Source organism: Papilio xuthus, unplaced genomic scaffold (genome assembly GCF_000836235.2).
Source record: "Papilio xuthus unplaced genomic scaffold, Pxut_1.1 DF825752.1, whole genome shotgun sequence".
Classification (NCBI taxonomy): domain Eukaryota; kingdom Metazoa; phylum Arthropoda; class Insecta; order Lepidoptera; family Papilionidae; genus Papilio; species Papilio xuthus.
Genome location: NW_013532897.1, coordinates 690,241 through 712,926, shown reverse-complemented (window position 1 = coordinate 712,926; position 22,686 = coordinate 690,241). Strand labels below are relative to the sequence as shown.

At 34.1% G+C, this 22,686-nt stretch overlaps 2 protein-coding genes across 2 annotated transcripts; one reads left to right on the top strand and one right to left on the bottom strand.

The window, feature by feature from the left end:
* The first annotated feature begins 39 nt into the window (after nt 1-39).
* LOC106125904 (GATA zinc finger domain-containing protein 10) lies at nt 40-16,705 on the top strand. Its single transcript, XM_013323324.1, has 6 exons — nt 40-158; nt 11,826-11,943; nt 14,556-14,753; nt 15,425-15,670; nt 15,853-16,059; nt 16,241-16,705. The coding sequence occupies exons 1-6, from the start codon at nt 148-150 to the stop codon at nt 16,385-16,387; spliced, it is 927 nt and encodes a 308-aa protein (XP_013178778.1). The 5' UTR covers nt 40-147; the 3' UTR covers nt 16,388-16,705.
* LOC106125903 (pinin-like) lies at nt 16,704-22,414 on the bottom strand. Its single transcript, XM_013323323.1, has 11 exons — nt 22,181-22,414; nt 21,707-21,857; nt 21,325-21,451; nt 21,043-21,165; nt 20,735-20,804; nt 20,120-20,240; nt 19,854-20,037; nt 18,221-19,636; nt 17,321-17,381; nt 17,093-17,133; nt 16,704-16,942 (listed from the first exon to the last, which is right to left on the bottom strand). Exons 2-11 carry the CDS (start codon nt 21,833-21,835, stop codon nt 16,797-16,799), a joined length of 2,418 nt encoding a protein of 805 aa, XP_013178777.1. The 5' UTR covers nt 21,836-21,857; nt 22,181-22,414; the 3' UTR covers nt 16,704-16,796.
* Nucleotides 22,415-22,686: the final 272 nt, after the last annotated feature.

The window sequence follows — 22,686 nt, the reverse complement described above, 5'->3', positions numbered from 1 at the left end:
GGCAGAACCTCGGCAAGTTATAAAGCGCAGAGAAAGCGCGCCGTCCGCGCAGTCTCTTCCCGCTCGGCCGCCTAGCTCCGGCCGTTTCGCGCGCTTTTCTGACAGTTCCTGTGTTGCTACACGAGCAAATAAGTGAATTAATCCAAAATGAGAATAAGGTAAATATAATTATGACTTTACGGTCTCCGATTTTTATAGTTTTTTATGTTCTAATTTCTTTTGTAATATGTCTATTACTTTCTATTTCTGCACTTACAATTAAATACATGTAAAAACTAATAAAGTTCTGCAAAATTTTCTAAAAACAGAAATTTCCATTTTACATTTTACCATCTATTATTTATTTATATTTTAATAATAATTTTAATTGTACTTTCTCTTTCTACAAACAATATACTTAAATGAAATAAAGACGGTAATCTTTTTAATTACGGTTTCATAAATATGACATGGTGAAATGGCTATGTAGTGTAACATTAAAATGCATACATATTTTCTAATTAAAATGAGGTAGCAATTCTTTAAAATATTTAAAATACTTTCGCTACTATTTTGACTTTCTCCATGACTCGATACATTACTTTGGGTTTTACGAAGATCCTTCAAGACAAACATGCCTCTAATTAATATAGTAATAATTCTCGCCGGCAATGGAATGCCGTTCTTAATTAAAATGATTATGTAAGACTTACTATGAATTCAAGGAATAACTATGTGTACCCCAAATTTTGCTTAGCTCTGCATCCTTTTGTGGGCCATGTCTCGGACGAGCAATTTCTTCCACCTTGGTGTTTTCGTTGCTATTCTTCTCTAATTCACTATTCCAACATCTTTTGCGTTACGACTTACACATTCCAATATCTTTTGACGATCTTCAAGTCAGCTCGCCATAAGATATTTGGGCACCCTGACTTCGTTTATCCTTTGCACCAAATCTATTTAATTAAACAAAGTTAGAACTAAAGTGTTAACGTGTAATATTAGAAAAGAAAAACATTTTTCGGTCAAGAGATATATTTATACTTTACTTGTAAGGAAAAAGTAATTTTTAAAATTTTCGTCTGTCTGAATATTGTCTATAATCGATTAATATTTTAATACACGGATTAATTACTAGGTAATTATTATTGTACGGTATATGTAATGCAAATACGTTACGTTTAATGTAAGTTCAATAATGATTAGTAACAAAAAGTATCGAAGTTATTCAACACGCGTCTATAATAATATATATAACAGAACCAAATCATCCGAAAAAATTAAACTGAATGCTTGCCGGTTACGGATATTAAATTAATTAATTGTATATATGAATAATTTATGTTGTAATTTAAACATTTCTTGTCTAAGTAAATGCCATAGATCGGCAAAACTTTGTCTTATTCTGCCTTACGATTTCTAGACTGAACTTTATTCTTAAATCGAAAAAGTAGCGTTAGCAATATGAAAGGTAGACTAGTTCATATTTAGATCCTTATTACTTAACTAGCTGTCGCCCGCGACTCCATCCGCGCGAATTAAAAAAAAACTATTGGTCGCAGCGTAATGTTATATAGCTTATGCCTTCCTCTATAAACGGACTATCTAACAAAAAAAATTTCAAATCGGATCAGTAGTTTCTGATATTAGCGCGTTTGAACAAACAAACAAACTCTTCCGTTTTATAATTCGAGATTCTGACATAAGTTTAGTTTTGAATTACAATTTTAGATACGATGTCTTTGAGCAATGATTAGCTCGATTTAATGCTTGGTTTACATTACGCCAGTACAGTAGGACAGTAAGGCTGGCCTGGCATGGACTGTATAGGCTCAGAGGAAGAATAGAGGAAGGGTTTAGGCTATATACCATTACGCTGCGACCAATAGTTTTTTTTTTAATTCCGCACGGACGGAGTCGCGGGCGACAGCTTATTTTTAATATAATGTCAACGAATCAAATAAGGATGTAAGTTATTTGTTTACTAAAAATAACAGCATAGTAAAAAAATTCCATTGACTTTTACAAAGATAATGTAATCCGGTTTTAAAATAAGGTCATGGAGGCAGTTTTTGAGATACTTAACTATTTTTTTTTAATTTTAGACTAAATTCAGAAAAAGAGAGGAATGCAATCAAAATACTTCCGAAACTAAAAACGTTTAATACATGACCACAATGAAACAAAATTAATAAAGGACTTTCGACCTAAACATCGTAGGTTTTGTTGCTAGATTTCCTTGGCTTGTTACAAATAAACTAACCTTTTTGGATTTATTGATACTTTTTAGATTTAGATTGTATTCGAAAGATTAAAAAAGCATAATGTCTTCTTATTCCAATTCCATTTTTATTTAAATAATCATAAATTATTAGAAATACCTTAATAAATTTCGTATTCTGACAGGCAAAGGGTATAAAAACGTAACATTAACCAAAAAAATAAAGTTTTTAAACAGGTACATAAATATTGGCTAAACAAAGAATTTAAAAAAAACAACGATAAACAAACGTTGACATTTGGACCAGCTATAACTTATGATCTTACGATTACCTGCATCTTAAAACCTTTGTGTTTTAAATTATTTATTGCACAAAGCAAGTGACCAGATCCGTGTAACATGATAGGTACGTACCTGAATTGGGTTCATATAAATTAATGTAACAAAATATATAGACGCATACTGAAACATACGATCAAAGCTTTATTCAGAGTCTCTCTTCAATTAATTAGGTATCATAAGGTTTACGGTAATGATTTTACGGAAATATGTAATACTAACTGTCGCCCGCGACTCCGTCCGCGTGGATATATAAAAACACTTAATTAGTGTAGTCTATGTGTTCTTCCAGACTATGTTCTATATTTACACTAAACTTTAGAGAAATCCATCCAGCCGTTCTATAGATATCTTCAAACAAACATGCAACTATCTATATCGTAGTTATAATATTAGTCAGATTTAAGATAATATTCAACTTACTGTCACACTCGGAAAGAAATTAGAAAATCTATGAGATTCTCTTACTCTGAGTGAGACAAAAACCTACTAGCAAATCGCCCAGGCTGTATCATCGTCGATTACCGAAGCTCAGAATGTATTGCGTAAAACTTAATGAATTCACGTGTTACATCGAACAAGTCTCGTTATGGTAGGCCATGTTTAACCGAGTTCGTCTTTTGTTTGTCTACAGCAATGGTTCCCAAACTTATTTAGTCTACTGGCCACTTTGAGAATAAATACTTTTCTAGCGCCCCCATATTTTCACATATTTAAAAACCACTATAACTCCTAATTAAATTAATTAATTATTGTGACCTATATATGTATCTTAACGGAGAATTCAAAACGAAACTTTTACTATAACCCGCAACTTGAGACCTGCAGCGCCCACAAGGGGGCGTTATCGCCCATTTTGGTAAAGACTGGTCTACAGCTTTGTTTAACGCGCGTCTCTTTTTTTGAATGACGGTTGTTTAATTAAAAACAATGTTTATTATCTATTTTGTAACACAGAGGTGAGCGTGTTATAAAATATTGTTACAGTGTGTGAATGTACTTTTTATTAATTAATGTTTTTAACTTTTAACATCGTTAGATTTATTTAAATAAAAAGAATTCATGCTTAAAAAATCTACATTGTAGTATTAGTAGATTTTTTATTTTTATTTTATGTGATTCATGATTCTCTCCGGCCTTATATAAAATGTCGATGTTATCAAGTGTTTAATGTTCCTTTTTTATTTATAAAAAATACGCAGTTAAAATTAATAAAATATTTTTAAGTGACGAGTATTTGTTTCTTGTTAAAATGATGTGCTGATAATTTATACTATGAAAGGCGGATCTATGTTAACAAAAATACTTAACCGTCATACATTACGAGTACAATTTCCTTATAGCCGTGTTATTTGGTACCTTTCCAATGTTGCGCAATGAGTGCACGTGTTTAAAATTCGTAATGAGAATAAATTCGGTAACATTTACAAGATACTACAAGCCAATGAGTACAGAAATATTATACTAAGCAATCTCTTTAATTTCATACTTTTGTTTTTTTTTTATAATAATATAGACACAACTTACAATCCTAGTTTTACTTCAAATACTTTTTATAAGGGCACTGCGCTTCTTTTTGCTGTCTTCGCTGGCTTGTTAATATCGAAGATGAAGATTTCTTAATTGTAACACTATTAAAGCTCCTATTTCTTCTGTGTTCAAAACTTTCTAGCAACGGCGCGATGACCTTACTCTCGGAAGCTCGACCTCGGATCGCACTGATCTCGTGTCAATGATTTACCGTTGGTTTCTGAGACCAAACTCTTTGTATGAAACATATCGTCATCTCTGTCATAATTTTTGACAAAACAGAGATAACTATATATTTTAAACGGGATTTTGGTTTCAGAAACTCACGGTTAGTCGTTGAAACATCGTATGAATAGCTCATTGATTGGAAAAGACAATTTTTGTTTCATTCCAACTTACGCACCTGTTGAAGTTCCTGACTTCCTGACAGTTATCTGTATTATTAGTTCCATTTTTCACCACTGCGACCGTCAGCGCCAAAATGGCGAAAATGAATTAGGCACAATATATCACGATTTATGTATAGAGGTTAGCGCTAGAAATATAACAATTATATAGGAGGTAGAAACCAGTATCTCAGAAAACCTACATTGATCTTATAAGATATTTAATATAGCTTAACTATTTGTGGTAAACTTTTATTAATATTTTATGACACATAAAAATGTAGAGCGCGATTTCGTACAGTTGCACTTTTATAATTTGGTAATATTTAATACATTTTTATCATTTTATTATTATTTTCAGCCAGTAATAAACGCACGGAATTTTATTTAACCATTCTTATAATAAATAGTTGCTAGACCTGTGAGAAACTTAGAAATCAATTCTTTAAATTGTTCCCAATTGCTGGCTATACTTTATTTTTGTACATTTTACTGATAACTTGAATTATTATATTGATCCATTAAGAACTATAAGTATTTATAGTAATTGTAAAGAATATTCTAATATTCTGAGCTATCTCATTGATTAAATAAATGTATTTCTGTAAGATTGCTATTTGCATAAAAACAATCGTTAGGTTCAATGAAATTAGAAAATAAATGTAAACATATTTAAGATAAGCTATTAGAAATCTTGACTTGCAATCTGCAGGTCCTGGGTTCGAATCCCGCCATGTACCAATGTGTTTTTCGATTTCCGATTTACATATGTACATTTATCCGACGTTCTTACGGTGAAGGAAAACATCGTGATGCAACCTGCACATATCTGAGAAGAAATTCAAAGATATGTGTGAAGTCAACCAACCCGCACTTGGCCAGCGTGGTTGACTATGGCCTAATCACCCTTAACTTAGGGTAGGCTCCGAGCCCCTCGGTGGGGACATGCAGTGAGCTGATGATGATGATGATTAGAAATCTTGTCATTATTATTCGTAAGATGTTTGAGGTTAGAATTTCTATCAATATTAATTCTAACAGTAAATGTCTAGGCATTTCTTCGTGAGAGTCTACGTTATTGCTAGTGTTTTCTCATAGTGAGGTAAGTTACGTAAGTTCTAAGACGCAGATGTAACCCGTTTTACGTATTCGCAACTCTACTCATATGTAGAACCAAACCTTTTTGATCATTATATCCTTATGGATTTTGATACAATTATGGTAATATAAATAACTAAATCAATGAATTACCAGTATTCATAACATACAGGATGCGATTCAGACTACATAGTCTTCCGTTGACCACGTTTTTTTTTTCTCGATAATATGTAGATTCTAAATTACCTCTATCCATAAATCAAGTGAGCTTAACAGTTTTCATAGACTGAATTCACCCTCCGTCAAAAGAAAGTATAACGCAAATTAACTGTATTAATCGCGGATTGCGTGTTCATATTAACATTTCCATTACATGCGCATATCGTTGCAATTATTAACAAATTAGAACAAAATTAATGGAGGAACAGTAATTATGTAAATTTTGTATAATAAAATACAGTTAAAATAGTGTATGACAAACGAATTAAAGGAAATTCGTATTCGCTTCCTAAAATTAAAATGGACTCTACGTCAACGGGTAACGGTTTGAAATAACATTAATATTAACATTTTCCGGTGAGGAGTCTTTGAACCTTTTATCGAAAGATATCTTAAACGCAGTGCAACCAATCTCCTGCGACAATTGCGCAAGCTAATCTACACAATAGATTCAATGACACTATAATTTGTGTGCGCGTGTGAATCAAATTCACAATAATGTGATCAATTCACAGGGATCATTGCCCAACGTGTTCGCGCGCATCTTTTGACATGACAGCTGTCAAGGCGGCCATCTTTACAAATAAGGGCAGTGACGAAGTGCGAACAATAGTTGAAATAGAGTAAGTTAGGTAACAAAGCGTTAGTCAACTTGATACTATTTGATAAAGCCTGACCTTGCTTCGTGGAATTGACCGTTTAATTAATAGATTTAAAATATACGGCCAAGCTACATTGAACACTTTTTGTTAGTCAGCTCGATTCTAAAGATCTTTAGTCACGGACTTTCGATTGTTTGAACAAGGTGGACTGTAAAAAACATGGCAAATGGTATACCGAGAGTAAAACAAAATTATGTATGTAATACAGAGTAAAAAACGTTAAACGGTTTATTATGGTTTTTCTATATCGTTACACATCGCTAAACGGTTTGAAATGAAATTATGACAAGCAATTTATTGCATTATGAAATGTATCTTGCTTCATTTAATATGTATAGATAAGCAAAGTTCTTTAATAGACAAGAATATTTATATTACTTGAAGTTTAACTGCCAATTTTTGATACTTTATTATCAAATAACAAACATCGAACCATAAACAATAATATTGCAAGATTAATAGTACTATTGTAACGGAACGAAAGCAGTCGCATCGTGCAGGAGTAGATGCAAATCATAATCGTTGCTCACTGTGTTGCAATGGTATGGGAAAATGCACAAAGTAACAGTTAGTACCTATATCTTACGCATAATACAAGTAGACAATACAAATGCGTACTCGATTCGATTGAGCATTGTGATCTGACAGTATCTTTTACTTAAGAAAAAACAAGCGTATGTCAAAGGTAACTATTTACCTCTCTAATACTATAATAATATCCAACTATTTTCATCCGCGATTTTTTTTGGGGGGAATATTATAATTGCAGTAATCAGTATTTCTTATATTATTTTCAACAAGTCTCACGAAATGTTAGAGTTCGATTGACGAAAAGCATCAAATTATATCAGTCTAAAAATAGTTTAATTGATTAAATTACGTTAAGAACTGAATGAAACTTTTTGCACCAAATTTTACGGAAACGTTAATAATGGATTTTAATTTAAAAAGTAAAGTCTTTTATTAAGTAAAGTAGGTCGAGTAATTCCTAAATTTGTTAAAAAAAGAGAAATAGTTATTGTTTAAAAACTAAAATCGGGAGAAAGTTTGTTAACATTCTTTACCTAGTTTGACAGATAAATTAAGGTTATCTCTCGTGAATTCGTTTTTACCATAAAGATAGGCATAGATTATGAACAGAATAGTTTATTTTTCCTTGTCTTAAACAGTTCAATTTTATATGTGAAATCAAACTCTAACAGTGTTTGTAGCAGAAATTGTAAGAAAGATATATTTTCTAGAACCTTCTATAAACATATCGTATCAATAATGAATAATGACTGACAGAAATAGATTCAAAGCAATAGTCATAACCACTCCTAATCTATGCAGATTCTCACTGGAGGCGTTACACAACATCCTAAAGTGAAATCTCTATAGATAATTCGCATCAACACGCGATAATTTGTATTTGGGAAGAACGTAACACCGGATGCCTAAGATGGTATTGAAAAAGTTAAGATTCATTATCTATGGTCAATCCTAATAAAAAATATCGATCCACTCCATTATTGTGAAAGTGCCAATAATTCAAAATTTGAGTATAGATTACAACAAAATTCATTATGTATACGAAAATTAAAAAATATTTCGTGACCTAGACCTATTTTAAGTCTATTCAGTTTTATAAAAACAAAACACAAAAAGTAATTTAGTATTCGAACTCAGTTTGATTAAAATGTTTTAAAATCATGCCAGCGATTCCTCTAAATATCTATTAAAAATTCTTAAATTTATAAATAACAATTTCATATCTTAAGTAATACAGATACCTAGAAATAACGTAAAAAAACAATACACTTTGACCGTCAAAAAGGTGTTAACAGCCCAGATATTGCTTAAACTGACCTGATACTAGTATTTGCAAGGCTCGTAGAAATTTAGTAGCAAACTTGCAATAACAATATTTGTTTTTCTATTGAATTGCTAGCGATATTGACCTTTTTCTGATATAAAAATTTTAAAACTTTTCAATACACAGAATACAATACAAATTCATAAATAAAAAAAGAGAATGAATCATTCGCCTCTCAAAACTCCTATTTATGTATCTGTTTTAATTATGATACAAGAATTATGCATAAAAGATCTAGTATACAAACACGTTTTCGTATTTGTAAAGAAAGCAATTAGAGATAAATGGCGTGACGTTTCGACAAAATCAATTAATCACAAAGAACTTGACCCCGAAGCGTCGCGTGACAACGTAACGCGTGGAACGGAACGCAATCCGCTTGGCGCCAAATCCGAAACAAAACAATAACGTTCGTGATACGAATTGCGGTTAACAGTCACGATTTAATTGTGCGACACATGTACACAACGCGTTATAGGACTTATCGTTGATTGTAGAGACTAAAATCACTGTATGAAAATTATTGTTATCTCTGTTTTGTCAAAGATAATGAAAGGGATGACGATATGTATACAGAGATTTTGTTCTCAATTTTGAAATTGGGTTTAAATCTAAATAATATCTGGTTTTTCGAAACCGAATCTATAACGGATATAGTTATCATCCATCGCGTTTATCAAGAACATTAATTAAGTTGATACTAATTAGATAAATGTAATTAATCAGTTAAATTTTGTAACCAACAAATTGGTGATCGGCGAAACATCGATTAGAAACAGTGGGAATTTTCTTTCACAGTCGACTAGAGATTATTTATGTTGTTTCCACACCCGCAGAGGACTGGAAAAATTATTGTACAAATTACAGAAATATTACAAAAGATTGTATTTAACACGAATTGATATTAGCCCAACGTTAACCGGTAGCTGTCACGGCCCAGATATGCAGTTGTTTTTTTAATCTGTGCATTTTACAACGCAGAGCAATCGCGATAGGCACGCAAGATATTTTACGTCTTGAAGTTGTTGGAGAGAGTATTCTCCGTAAAATTTATTTAAAAATATTTTAATATTATTTATCTACGGTCAATAATAATAAATACATATGTATATTATTTATTCGATCCAAATTATTCGCAGTATTTATTTCTCCACATCATTAATCAACTTGCGACGTAATAAAATCACATTTAAAAACCGGATTCGAAACGTAAAATGTTTACCGGGTGATATAAAAATATGGCTACATCATTATTTATGGCACCGACATATTATGCAACGTTATTTTCTCTTCACATATACGCAACGCGAAAAATATTAAATGTCTCCCGGCTACTTGCATAATAATTAAAAGCTCGTTAAATAATAATTATAAAAACTTGTTTAACCACGTGTTTATACCAAACCCTAAATTAGGTCATATTAGTATTAAAAAGTTGTACTCATTTTAGGATTACATGCTTATAAAATTAGTAAATATACTAAATGTAGTATACGTTAAGTACTTTAAAGTTAATTAGAGCAATTTATGAATTAATTAAACCAAAACTACGTACTATTGGGCACATGCCAGCGGGGGATTTGAAACCTTGTTAACTCAATTATAAACAAGTGAAAACAACCAATCCGCTATCATCATTAGGATTTGTTTCGTCAATACCTTCCATAGTATGCCTTTTGCCTTCAATAAGCTTTTGTTGTTTTTAAAATACGGTGTTGTAATGAAGTGTAAAAAATATATTTCGTGAGTCATTTTTTTAACATCCGTTAAAGATTATTTAATAAATTATAGGGATTAACAAAAGGTTAAAGTCTGCTAGAGGCTGATTCACTGCTGGTTTTGGGTGAGGCTTAAGTAAGGACAGTGAATGTTGGAATGATGAAATAAACTAACAAACTTATAAACATGTTGTTTTATCGTAAAAATAAAGAAACATCACATATTAAAGTCTTATTAAAATAAATTCCATCTTATTTTGAACTCGGTAGTTTAAATGTTATACAAAGTAGATAATAAACATTAATTAGACGGATTTAACATTGCCGAAATTGTAACACGTAACATCCCGTCACATTGTTCAATTTTTTGTTTAAAGTGTTACATATACGTGATGTAACAAATTATCTGTGCACTTAATTAAGTAGTGCCTGTTTGCCGGCCACAAGTTGGCGTCGCCTTACAAACTTACGATATAGTAACCTGTCAGCTGCGACCCACATCTGAGCGCACCTGACGCGACACACCCAATATCGGCTTCCTTACGCGATCACATTTCCATCTTCGATTACTCAAAAAAATATTACATCTTTTCTAGGCAACGGTTTTATTTTCAATGGAAATGTTGTGAAATTAAACGTTTGTTTATATTATTAGCTAAGAGTACTAGTTTTTGTATATGGGTATTTTTTCCCGACTAATGTGGCGACTTAATTGTGAAACCCTGTAGGATAAACGGCTAGACCGATTTTGACGAAAGGGGTGTTATTCGATTTGTAATTTTCTACGGAGAGTCATCAGAGTGCACTTAGTCATTGTTATTAAAGACATTGTAGATGATTTAAATATTAAAAATAAAATTTTCAATAACGTAAAATGTTATAATCTTCAAAATAAAATTATATAAAAAGTTTACACTTGTATGTCCAGCATCTTTTTATCACACGTGAAAAGGTACGTCCACTCCCTTCACGGATAAGCGCATACAGCAAGGAACAAGTTCTTCAATCGTCAAATTAAATCGGTTGCAACCGCATTCGTTGCGTAACCGCCCTACACGTGAGATGCAAGCTTTATTTTTGAGAAATTGCCAACATTATGTAAGCTATTGAACGTATCGATGACCACTATAAGTCATATTTAAAATACTGTTGACATAGAGTTATCACAATTACAAGTAATTAATCAATAAAGAGGTATTTAAGAGATAATAAGATCTATATTAGGCATACGTATGTATGTTTTCCTAGTAAGGAATTCCAAAACAACATTCTATAGTATACAAACTATATAGTATATTAATAGTTTGTGTGCAAAAACTTTTGTTGTAAATTTATAAAGTTAATTGACAAAATTAAGTAAATAAGTATGTGTGGTGGTATTATTATTTCTAGAACGTACGACACGAACCTTTGTGTGTTTGTTAGTAATTGCGAACATTCCATACATCTAAATAACGTGTCATAATTTTAACAGTAGACGTAATGTTACGTGGGTATTTTGACAGATTGATTATGTGCACTCTGTGAGACCGTCTCTATTATTATGTTGAATCTATGTAGGTGTATGGAGATAATATGTTCCATACAGTTACTTGAATGTAATTTATTTCAAGTTGAAGCTTTTTTAGTTAGCACATAAAGCGGATTTGAACGTCTTTGTTTAGTTTTCCTATACAACTTATATTAAGACAACGAATCTATAAGTATCTTAATATTACTATTATATAGGATACAGATATATACTGGGTTAGTGCTTTATTGCTATGCTATTTATCACATGATTGTGGATATTTCTAATGTTGTATTGTATTATTGCAGATGGTGTATATTGTTGGGCGCGGTGCTGGCGCTGGCTTCGGCAGCTTCCGAGGAGAGCGAGGATGGTGTGCCGGACGCAGGAGTTGACGGTGACGAAGAATTGGCACTAAATGAAGAGGTGAACTACTTATCTTTATTTTTACACACAATAAAACCTTTTTAAACTGTTAAAACTTTAAGGCTTATTGAGAGAAAACTATGATTTTTTTTTATATCGTGTATATCTTCTTGCATGTCAAATATATAAAGTAATGAAAGAGAAAAGTTATGTTTTAACGAAAGTTTTTTGCAAACTATTTTGTTAGCAATACAGCCTAGAAATAATAATATGTTGTTCACTGCAAATGTATTTGAAAGATCCATTCACTTTCTCCTTGTAGCTGTTAATCTAAAATCTATTAAACGGTACACGTAAGATTAAATCAATCGAAAGTGATCACAGAGGAGCGCACGTCCGTCTAACTCTACCAATGAATACTAATTTATATCTTTACAATCTGTACAGAATGTTTTGTATTCTCATCTAAATTACAGTATAATTAATTAATTGTAATTGTTTAAGAATATTAAAAATGTCCGTCTGTTTATTTAAAATACTTCTAACAAAAATAATACTGTTGGGAATAAAATCTGAAAATGTGGCAGTGTATTGACCCAACACTAGCCTTATGTTCGACGTTTGTGTCCCATCACTATTAATTCTGATACTAGAATTTGTAACTAAAGCACGTCATTCGCGCCAAGTGATTCTATAATAACTAATACTGTCTTAAATACTAAGACCTATACATCCGTAGTATATACAAGCATACACTGAGCGTCTTGGTAGGTACATATATGAGATGGCGACAATATTTGATAACAGGTTAAATAAGAGTTTAATTAAAAAGAAACCTTAACACGTCGTATGCCACTACGATTTTTAAATACGTATTATAAAGTGAATTCGTTGGGAAGTCGGTTGCATTTAACGTGTTAGTTTAGCATTAATGCATTTATTAGATTCCAAACTCCCTCTGTAAATCTAAACAATGTTACGCAATTCAATTGAGGGTTAACTGTTAAGAAAATACATTTGCAAGTTAACATGTACACAATAATGTTGGAGTTGTGCATTAGCATTGTGCAAATCGACTATGTAAATATTGCAAGGAAAACTTTATCTTGGGAGTGCGTAAGTAAAAACAACACAGAGAAAGATTCAAAAGCTTAACTCTTACAATCTGTCCAGAGTTTAGACCATCAGGCTTACTATCGTAGAGTCATTAAAGTTGCTAAGTGTTGAAAAAACTAAATGTACATTAAGTGACATCACTAGTAAATGCTTAACTTGACTCTGAGTACAGCAGTTAATGGTATAAATAATAACGGCTAGTGCTACATATTTAATATGAAAAACATCTTAATCGTTCATTAAAATTTAATATAACTAGTTAAAAATGGCCACACTCCTGTCGTTAGTCCGCTGTCGGCGTCTAATAAGTTTTTTTGAACTCGCTGGCATAGTTTAATGAGTTGATGTCTTTTACAACTGCATGAATGTTGTTTTAATAAGATGGTTCACTGTATTAATTATTATTCTTACACGTGGCTAGATGTATTTCATACTTGAGAATGTATTACATATTTCAACCGAAATTATATCGTTATCACTCAACCGTGCTCGCAACCGAAAAGTAATTTTATAACCGTAACAAAAAACCGAAAGTAATTATATTCATGTCACTTTCTAAACTGAATCTATAGTAAACATATCGAAGTTCCGCGGAGCGTCAAATTGTCGCAAAAAACAAGTGCAACAAAAGAAATGCACCGCCTTTCCACTTTCACTGGCAACCGCTCGGCCGACGACCGCGAATGCGCGCCACTGACACCTAAACTAGCTTAATATTATAATTAACCACACTTAAATCATTTGAATTAAATTCCAATTTTAACGGTCTTGGTCTTTATTTACAAGGTTACACCTTACTAATATTATAAATGTGAATGTTTAGATGGATGTTTGTTTAAAAATCTATCTTACATTTTAAGTTTTAAATTATGAAAAATAAAATGCAATAGGTAAGAATATTGTTACTGGCCATTTACTACAATTGCCAATATAAATGAGGTAACATTATGTCGTCTTACATTACAATGAAATAAGATTCTGACAAGAACATTGAATAACATTGTAACGCACGAACGCACTTTACGTTTATTTTTTTTAACTGTTAAACTCATTCGTAATGAAAAGACGGTTACGGACATCGGAAATTAATTATTTACCTTCCTTTGTTCTAACTGTAAGTCAAACTTAAGTGCATTTAACACAATAATTTCTCATATTAAAATGAATTATAAAAATCAATTTGTCTTATATCATGTAGGTTCATTTGCATGTTGTACTTAATAACAATAAGTAGACTTGAGTGGGCACACTCTCGCCCACAAGCCTGTTTACTTCGGAGTCATTCCTTCAAGGTGAAATGTAATTAGGCAATAAAAGACTGAACGCTATCGTGACTCTCAATACAATACCTAAGCTGTATCAATGCATTGTAATTTTATTCCTAATCGAAAGCTTTATTTCAAAGTCTGTATTGTAACACAACGTTACGGATTACATTATTCCGAGCATATAATTTTAATGTGGCTCAAATGTGTATAGATCTTAACATATTATTTATAATTTTTTTCCTTTTGTCAAATTTAAGACATTCGTTACAATCAAATTCTATTTTCTAGGAAACAAGAAACCTCCGTCCGCGTGCGTACACTCCGGCTGCATTCTCCAACGCTCTACCGAGTGGGTTCCGACCGACGCCATCCCTAGCTGAGTTGGCGGGCTACCAGCAGCGCCCGCAGGAACAGCAGGAGTACGTCGTCGTACCCACACGACAGTACGAGGATCAAAGGCCACAGCAAAGAGCGCCGCATAGAAAGGTAATTGATTAATTACGTGATTAATTAATTTCCTAATCGAATTAATCAGTCGATTAATCCACTAATTTATTTCATAATTAAATTTATTGCTTCATTTCTTATAAGCGAATATTCAACAGTCTTAATTTTGAATATCGAACGATTGATTTGAGGAATTGTACCGCAAATAATTTCCAAATCTTATAAAAGTCGCTAAATAAATAAATCAATTTAGATTAAAATAACAGATTGATTGACAAATAAATAGATTAACTTTCACTGACAATTAGCTAGCGGTAGTCGGAAGAAATTGTAAGTAGCTGTAGTAATTGTTAATACATATTTTTTTATGCATTTAACAAAAAGTTTTAAACAATAGCTTAGCGGCACGATCCGTTCACATGAACTCACATTAACACGCGACTTAAATACATTTCTTGCCAATTTGTGTTTACAAAAGTAACTATTTCTTATAAATAAAACGTTTTGATACTATTGTTCAATCTGTTGCAAAACAATTTTCAATTCTTTGAACGGATTTTTAATGCGAGTGAAATCTTATTACAATAAGGGAACTCAAAATCATTAAGAACCTTCATAAATGTCCTGTTTATTCTCTTGATATTTACAAATTAATAAGAGAAAACTAATTATTAGCCATAAAAAATATCAAACATCTATTTAAATTCCAGCAACAAGACCAACGCCCGGCAAAATTCCAGCAGCAACAGATCCAAGAGACATTAGAAGAGGAGGAAGAAGAAGAGAAGGAGGAACCCGATCGTCTATCGCAGCTGCTGCAACAGTCCAAGTTCAACTGCGTCAGCAAACAGACCGGCTACTACGCGGATGAGGAGCTAAACTGCGAGGTCTTCCATTACTGCCAGGATAATGTCAAGCATTCCTGGATCTGTCCTGAAGGATTCAGCTTCCATCAGGTTAGTATTAAGGAAATATAAGTGTTTATTAATTTATAAAAGTCTATTGTGATATATCTCCCAATTTACGAAACAAGAAATAGGTAATTAAAAAAACCGAACATCTGTATTGACTGTTGTACTCCTGTAATACGTAAGGGAATGACACTTTGTACAATAACTAATTTGGGATTTTGACCTAGGTGCACCTGATCTGTATGCCAGCGACTCAAGAGAACATTTGCCAGAGATCATCAAAGTACCACTTCGTCAACGACTACCTGTACCGGCCCATCAACCAGGAGGAGGTGCAGCGCAAACCCAACGTCTCCCTCAAGTACTCCGACCGCTTCTACCCCGCAGAGGTCTACAGGGACGACAGATACGAACAGGAGGAGGAAGAAGAAGAGGTCAGTATAACAGTATTAAAACATGTGACTATTAGTAATATAGTAATAATAGGGTAAAAATTGAAACTGCCAATTGGCAAGTGATTTTTACATGTTTAGAACAATGTACTGTAATAATAGTTGTCAGTGAGAGCAGTAGAGTTAACTGGAATGGAGGTTTATTTCTATGATTGTCTGTCAGGAGGAGCAGGCTCGGCGCACCGTGGCGCCGCAGCCGACGCGCGCTGTGCCTCGCCCGCAGCAGCCGCAAGTGTTCCGCGCGCCCGAGGAGGTCAACATTCCTCTCGTACAGAGACGCCCACAGCGCCCTTACGAATTTGACTTCTAAACTTATAACAAGCTATCAAAACTTCACTCTTGTTCCCAGAAATATAAACGTCTGATCAAATAGTATGATTGCTGCAGCTTCACTGAGCGCGCAGTTTACACATTTTATAATTTTTATAATCTGCCGTTTGATATAAATATGGCGGCTGTCAATGTAACCGGTGCTATTTAAAAAATAATAGTGATCAGATTTAACACACAGTTATTAATGTAAATGTTATTTATCTGTAAAATAAAATAATAATTCGTTTTAAGTTACAAATTAGTTGTAAGCTAGTCTTCGATGTAATGTTAGGATAAATAAAAGACAATTTTCGTATGATTTTGTTTTATTTGTTGCTATATTTTTCATTTGAATAAGAAATATATTTTAAACAATGCATGAATTTTGAGGTTAAAACGATTACAGGTTAAATAACAGAATGACACGTACGACCGATGGGGCCTTTGCCTCCGCTAGAGTTCGGTCCAAATTTCTCCAAACACTCCTTTGCCTTGCACAAGCAGTTCTCATTTTTACCTGGACGTCTTCCACGCGAATTTGAATTATCTGTTTCTGTAAACAAAAATAAATATTTGCAAGTAGCAACGCCACAAAATGTTAAAAGAGCATTCTTTATTTTTCATAAACCAAAAATAATGCGAAAAATATTACGATTGGTCGTCGCAAAATAAAAGGTTTGATATATTAGAAAAAAACTCTTACCATCTTCAAAACATGGACAAGGTTTATTCGACTGGTTGGCGCTGTAAATGAAAATATTTGTAATATTGTGTAAGTTCAAATCAAATTATTATTATATCACACGAAAATAAATATGTCTTTCTTATTCTTGAAAAGAGACCAGAATACTCAGGGCTTCATCGAGCTTTATCTCACCTTCTTTGACTCTTGCCTTTGGTATAAAGATACATTTATGTGTCAGATACTTACGATGCAACTCTGGAGGATGCTGCCGAGGCTGTCCGAGCGCTATCGGATCGCTTGTCGTGTCCTTAAATACAAATAATTCAAACACATACTTAACATAGCAAAGACTCTTTTTTCAAAAAAATCTTTAAGTTTTGGACTAGTTTGTTGCTCAGAATATTTCTCCCTGTCATTTCATTAGTGATGTACTGACTCAACATACGTTGTCTTTACTTAGCTAACGTAGCATCTTTAGACCACTGCATCACTTAACATCAGGTGGGATCGTGGTCAAGCACTAGGTTATTTCATATAAAGACAAAAACTATAATGAATATTGAATTCAAATGTTAAGTCAAACATTATGAATGTTCCGCTCAACTTTCTTAATTTTTTTTCCTTCATATGAACCTTCTCATGGCTAAAATAAACACTACAAAAAAAGTAAATTGTTTCATCCGTTCAGGCGTAATGGGATTACCAAAAGATTCATTTTTACATTTACATTTTTTTTCTTTTTTTTATATCATAAGGTGGCAAACGAGCGAGCGGCCACCTGAAATCGCTGAAATAGCGAAGTTATCGTTGCCCATAGACATACAGAATGGCATATGCGTTGCCTACCTTTAATCGACGCAGGAGAGAATGCACACAAAGAAAATATCTCCCCTTTCCTCTCATCCGGAAAGTCCACTATCACTTCCCATCCTTTTCTTATAAGAAAAAGTGTGGGAAGTGAAAGAGGACTAAATTAGGCCTCCGAGCCACACTCATCAGACTGTACGCGGAATTGCTTCCACTTCACGCCTGTCTTCTGTGTGGTCGTGGTATTTCACCGAGCGAGGCGGGCCAATTCGTGCGAAGATGTTAAAGCGGGCTCTACCACATATAAAGAAAGATTTAGAAATATTTAGTAAGACTTACCTTTATCTTCATTGTCATCGCACGAAGATTTATCACTTTTTGCGCTACGCTTCGAGTGACCAGACCCAGCAGACATCCGGCTCGGCATGGACGACCGCGACGGATGCGCTGACGCGAGGTTGGCGATCGCGATGGCTCCACACGGTTGTTTGAGTTCCGACGTCTGCCTGGAGCCGAGATCGGGCGTCCGTCGGGCATCGGAGGTTTGTTTCAGTTCACCTCTAGATGTATATTTTGAAGCGTCCTTAGCTGTCCGTCGCTGTTCTTTAACTCGTCTCGGTTCCTCGACGGTTTTCTTGGACTCTGGCTGCCGTTTGGATTCATCGACAGGCGGTTTTTTGACTTCGAGTACACTTTTACGTTCGTTCTCAGATATTTGTTTGGATTTGGAAATATTACGTTTAGTTTCAAACAATTTTTTGAATTCAGAGGTGCGAGGTTCAGGTTTACCCCCACTCTTAACCTCCGATGATAGTATTGGTTCACAGATCGGCTTAGATTCCTTCTTAGCCGATCTTCTGTATCCGAATGTTCGTTTAGATTCGTTCTTAGGTATCGGTTTGCGATCGGCAGTCCGTTTGGATTCGCGTTTGTTTATCCCTCCAAGTTTTGACGTATTTGCGGCTTCGTTAGTCTGTTTTGACTCGAGATCATGTGTCTGTTCGTGATGGGACGTCTGTCTGAGATCATGATCTGCCGTTCTATTGGGTTCAGTTGTCTGTCCAAGAGAGTGTCCAGATGTTGGTTTTGTTTTGCAAGGATAGGGTTTAGGCTTATCGTCAGATTTAAGTTCGATCGACTGTTTAGTTTCAACGTCAGAATTAAGTCGCGCATCGGCCATTATAACGGATTCATTTTCGGGCTTTCGCTTGGATTCGGGCGATCGTTTAATTTGAGGCCCAGTTGTCAATCTGGAATCATCCAAAGACATTCGTCTGGGTTCAAATATCCGTCTTAGCTCAGGTTCAGATATCCGTTTCGGTTCATCTTGCAATATTTTCTTTGGTTCGGAAAGTAAATCTGGTTCGGATATACGTCTGGGTTTACATTCGTATAGAGATGATACTTGTTTCGCTTCCGGTTTGAAAGTTCGTCTCGGATCCTCCTCACAGGCTTTCTCTCTTTCGGCAATCTCTGCAGGATCGGCTACGCATTCTTGTATTCGATTAGATTTTGCCCTCGGTTTGAGTTCAACCATTCGTTTTGTTGGTGAAAACGACGGCATTGAGTCTTCCTCGCACAAATGTTTGAGCTTGAATGTCCGTATTTTATTGTAAGCCCGGTTGAGTTCTGATTCTGTAGGCTGTATGGTTTCAGAATCGCAAGATGGTCTGCGACCGGGTTCCGCTCCCCGTTTGGGCGTTATTGCGGATGTCCGGCTGCTGCCTGGTCGTTCCTTACTGGAGCTTAGAGAATCTGATATTAAATGGAAAATATTAAATTAAATTTACGTTTGTTTCTTCTCTGTTACACCCTTTATCTCTCTCTCACTGTCGCATCTACTACATTACGGTAGGTTTGCAGCGAAACAAGATGACCGAGAATAAGAATATTGAACAAATTAAATTATATTTCAACAATCTTAATAAAATACGATCAACCAAACGATTAGCTTTATTAAAGTGAAATTTACCTGATCGTAGCAACATTTCCTGCTGCCCCTCTTTCCGAGGTTCTATTCCAAGAATTTCTTCAAGTTCCTCAACTTCCTCTTTTTCTGTCAACTTCTTTCTTCGTACAACGGGACGAGGTAAAACTACAGTTTTAGGTATAATTATTTCAGGAAACTCTTCAATTTGCTTTTGTAAAATCTTCTTCTAAAAGTAAAATAGATTTTATGCATATGTATTTAAAATTGTGTCAATTTAAATGTGTAAATTATTTGAATCGTTCACTTACAGATGCGGATTTCGGTAGCATTGTATCATTTGTTTTTAAATTCAGCAAACGTTGCATTTTTTTCTCCAGTTTATTATCTTTTATATATTTTTCTATCAGTTTTCTCTTCTGTGCATAGAAACTAAATAAAAAGTTTACTTTAGTTTTTTTGTTTTAATTGAAGCAATTAATCTGGCATTTGTAATAAGAGACCAAAAATTTTAGCTAGTTTTTGTGATATTCGATGGATGTCAATACGTTTGTGACCAATGAAGTCATGTGAGGAACCGATAAGTTGCCTGACTCTTCACTTTATTAAGTTTTAATGGAATATATATTAGGTTAGGTTTGAGGTCGCACATGAGAGTAACATTACAAGAATATTACTAATATTATAAATGCAAATGTATCGCATAGATGTATGTTTGTTTAAAGGTATCTTCAGAACGGCTAGATGGATCTCGTTGAAAATTGTCTGGAAGAAAGATAAGTTACTAATATTTTTTTTTAATTCCGTGCGGACAGAATTGCGTGCGACAGCTAGTATTAAATAAAAGCATTCTTCTTCAAAGTAATAAGACCTTCCTTGTTTTAAAATGTCAAAGGTATAATTTGATTAGTGCAGTGAGAAGATACCCGCTCTCTTTGACCGGTGTGAGGAAGGCGGGGCAGTGTGACGCGCAGAACTCCGGCCCTCTGTTATTCACTGCCAAACAAACGTCATCAATATTAGATTTCGACAACGTTTAGAATTATTTACAGCCTGAAATAACTTGTAAGCACTTATTTTAGTCAATGAGTCGTTACTGCATTAAAAAAACGCTGAGTTCAAAGTAAGACGTAAGTCCTATTTCAATGTTCAATATTTAACGTTTTACTCAATAGGCACGTTTCACGGACGAGCACATACAACTAACAAAGTTTTTGAGAACTGGAATACTCACGCTGTCCGCATTGGGCCAGCTGCTTCGAGATCTCGACCTCAGCCTCGACGGCCGCCGCCAGCCGCGGGATGAGCGTCCCATCTGGTTCCTTGGTCGCCTTTCTAAAAGTATCGACGGGTATGGCTGAAAAAATAACTTCCGTCAAATATATTGAGTGACCGAATTTAATATTCCCAATTGGGAAAATTACGATCTTATTTATGTTCAAATATTCTTCAATAAATAATGCAGATAAAACGCGACAATGTAGTTGTAATATTTATATAAAAGAAAATGTGTTACAATCAGGTAAATTTCCTTGCTTGAGCAAATGCGATGTGCAAATGCAAGGTTCGACGGGGCAGTAACACTGCTTGGGTAGCGGCGCCGTGTGCCACTCGATGTCCAGGCACGGGTTCCCCAGGATGCTCTGCAACGATTCAATAACAGCCACGTGAACTAACTAGAAAACAGCTATATCACCGGCAAACATTCTACACTGCTTTTGTTAACAAAAGTCGTAACGACTCGGCTGAATAAAAATCAAAATTACAAATTAGTCAACGTGGTTGATGTTAAGATGCTTCTGCTAAGTTACTTATTCTTTTATATTTTATTTTCTACTGCATGTAGGCTTGCTATGGGTTCTCAAGCTCCAGTACTTTTGTCAATTGAAAATCTTTACCTCTTTAGCATTGTATCGACTTTCTACGACTCTGTAACGTCTCGCTTGTTTCTTTAATTTTTCAATAACTATGTCCGAATTGTCAATGTACTCCCTCTCATACTTTCTATTTGGACAGTCGTCCGACATCTTGTTGCATGCATACGAGATCCTGCAAATATTTTTTTTATTATCAATAGCCTAGTTCATAAGTAATATATACAGATCGTAGACCTCTGATATTAGAATATACGCACAAAACCTCAGGCTCTGCAGAACTGTATACATTTATGGTCAATAACATCGTCATGATCTTCAAAAGGATGTTTAGTGTGTGCTTTAATTCGTCTTGTGTTGTTTATGTACTAGAAATCAGGTTTGGAATTCAAGGGCAGTTTGAAGATTCTCCAGTAGACTAATTGCTACATCACGATAACTACTTGATAATAAGAAATGAGATATATTCGTCTAGATGTGATATTGCGAATTACATACCGGTTCTATTTTATTTCCATGTATTGTTTAAGCTACTGTAACAAATTATATAGCTTCATTCTGCTGTAGCGAGTCAAACGTACTATGGTCTTTAAGGTTATGGTCATAGAGGTGGAAATTTGGTTTGATTTTCACTTGACCTGCATTTTACGCTTGATTTCTGATCTATTTATATTTCATATTATTAACTGTATTACATTTTCAAATTAGTACAAATGACAGCTGCTTGAAGCCAAAAACTGAAGGATGTTTATCCATAGATTATATCAAATTAAAATGAAAGGTATAGATTTTTCTTACCTGATAAACATATTGGTATTCTGTTTTGAGCGTAGTTCTTTTGGGGCGAACCTGCGTCCTGCAGTGGGCGTGTTCAACTAATTGGTAAGTAGTACTAGGTTATTGAAGGAGAATTTGGAACATTGCCGAGAGAAATACTCCTCTTTTGGCTATCACTCTCCCACATTATGCTTGCTATAAGCTGAAGGTGTGTATGGGACTTTTAT

Bases quoted from the DNA above. Each gene is read 5' to 3' on its own strand.
- LOC106125903 (XM_013323323.1), bottom strand. From the start codon at position 21,835: ATGTCGGACGACTGTCCAAATAGAAAGTATGAGAGGGAGTACATTGAC. The intron at 21,166-21,324 runs GTAACACATTTT...TTATTTTTTCAG, and splicing joins GCAAGGAAATTTACCTGATT to CCATACCCGTCGATACTTTT. The intron at 19,637-19,853 runs GTAAATTTCACT...ATTTAATATCAG, and splicing joins GGAAATGTTGCTACGATCAG to ATTCTCTAAGCTCCAGTAAG.
- LOC106125904 (XM_013323324.1), top strand. The intron at 14,754-15,424 runs GTAATTGATTAA...TTTAAATTCCAG, and splicing joins AAAGAGCGCCGCATAGAAAG to CAACAAGACCAACGCCCGGC. The intron at 15,671-15,852 runs GTTAGTATTAAG...ATTTTGACCTAG, and splicing joins AAGGATTCAGCTTCCATCAG to GTGCACCTGATCTGTATGCC.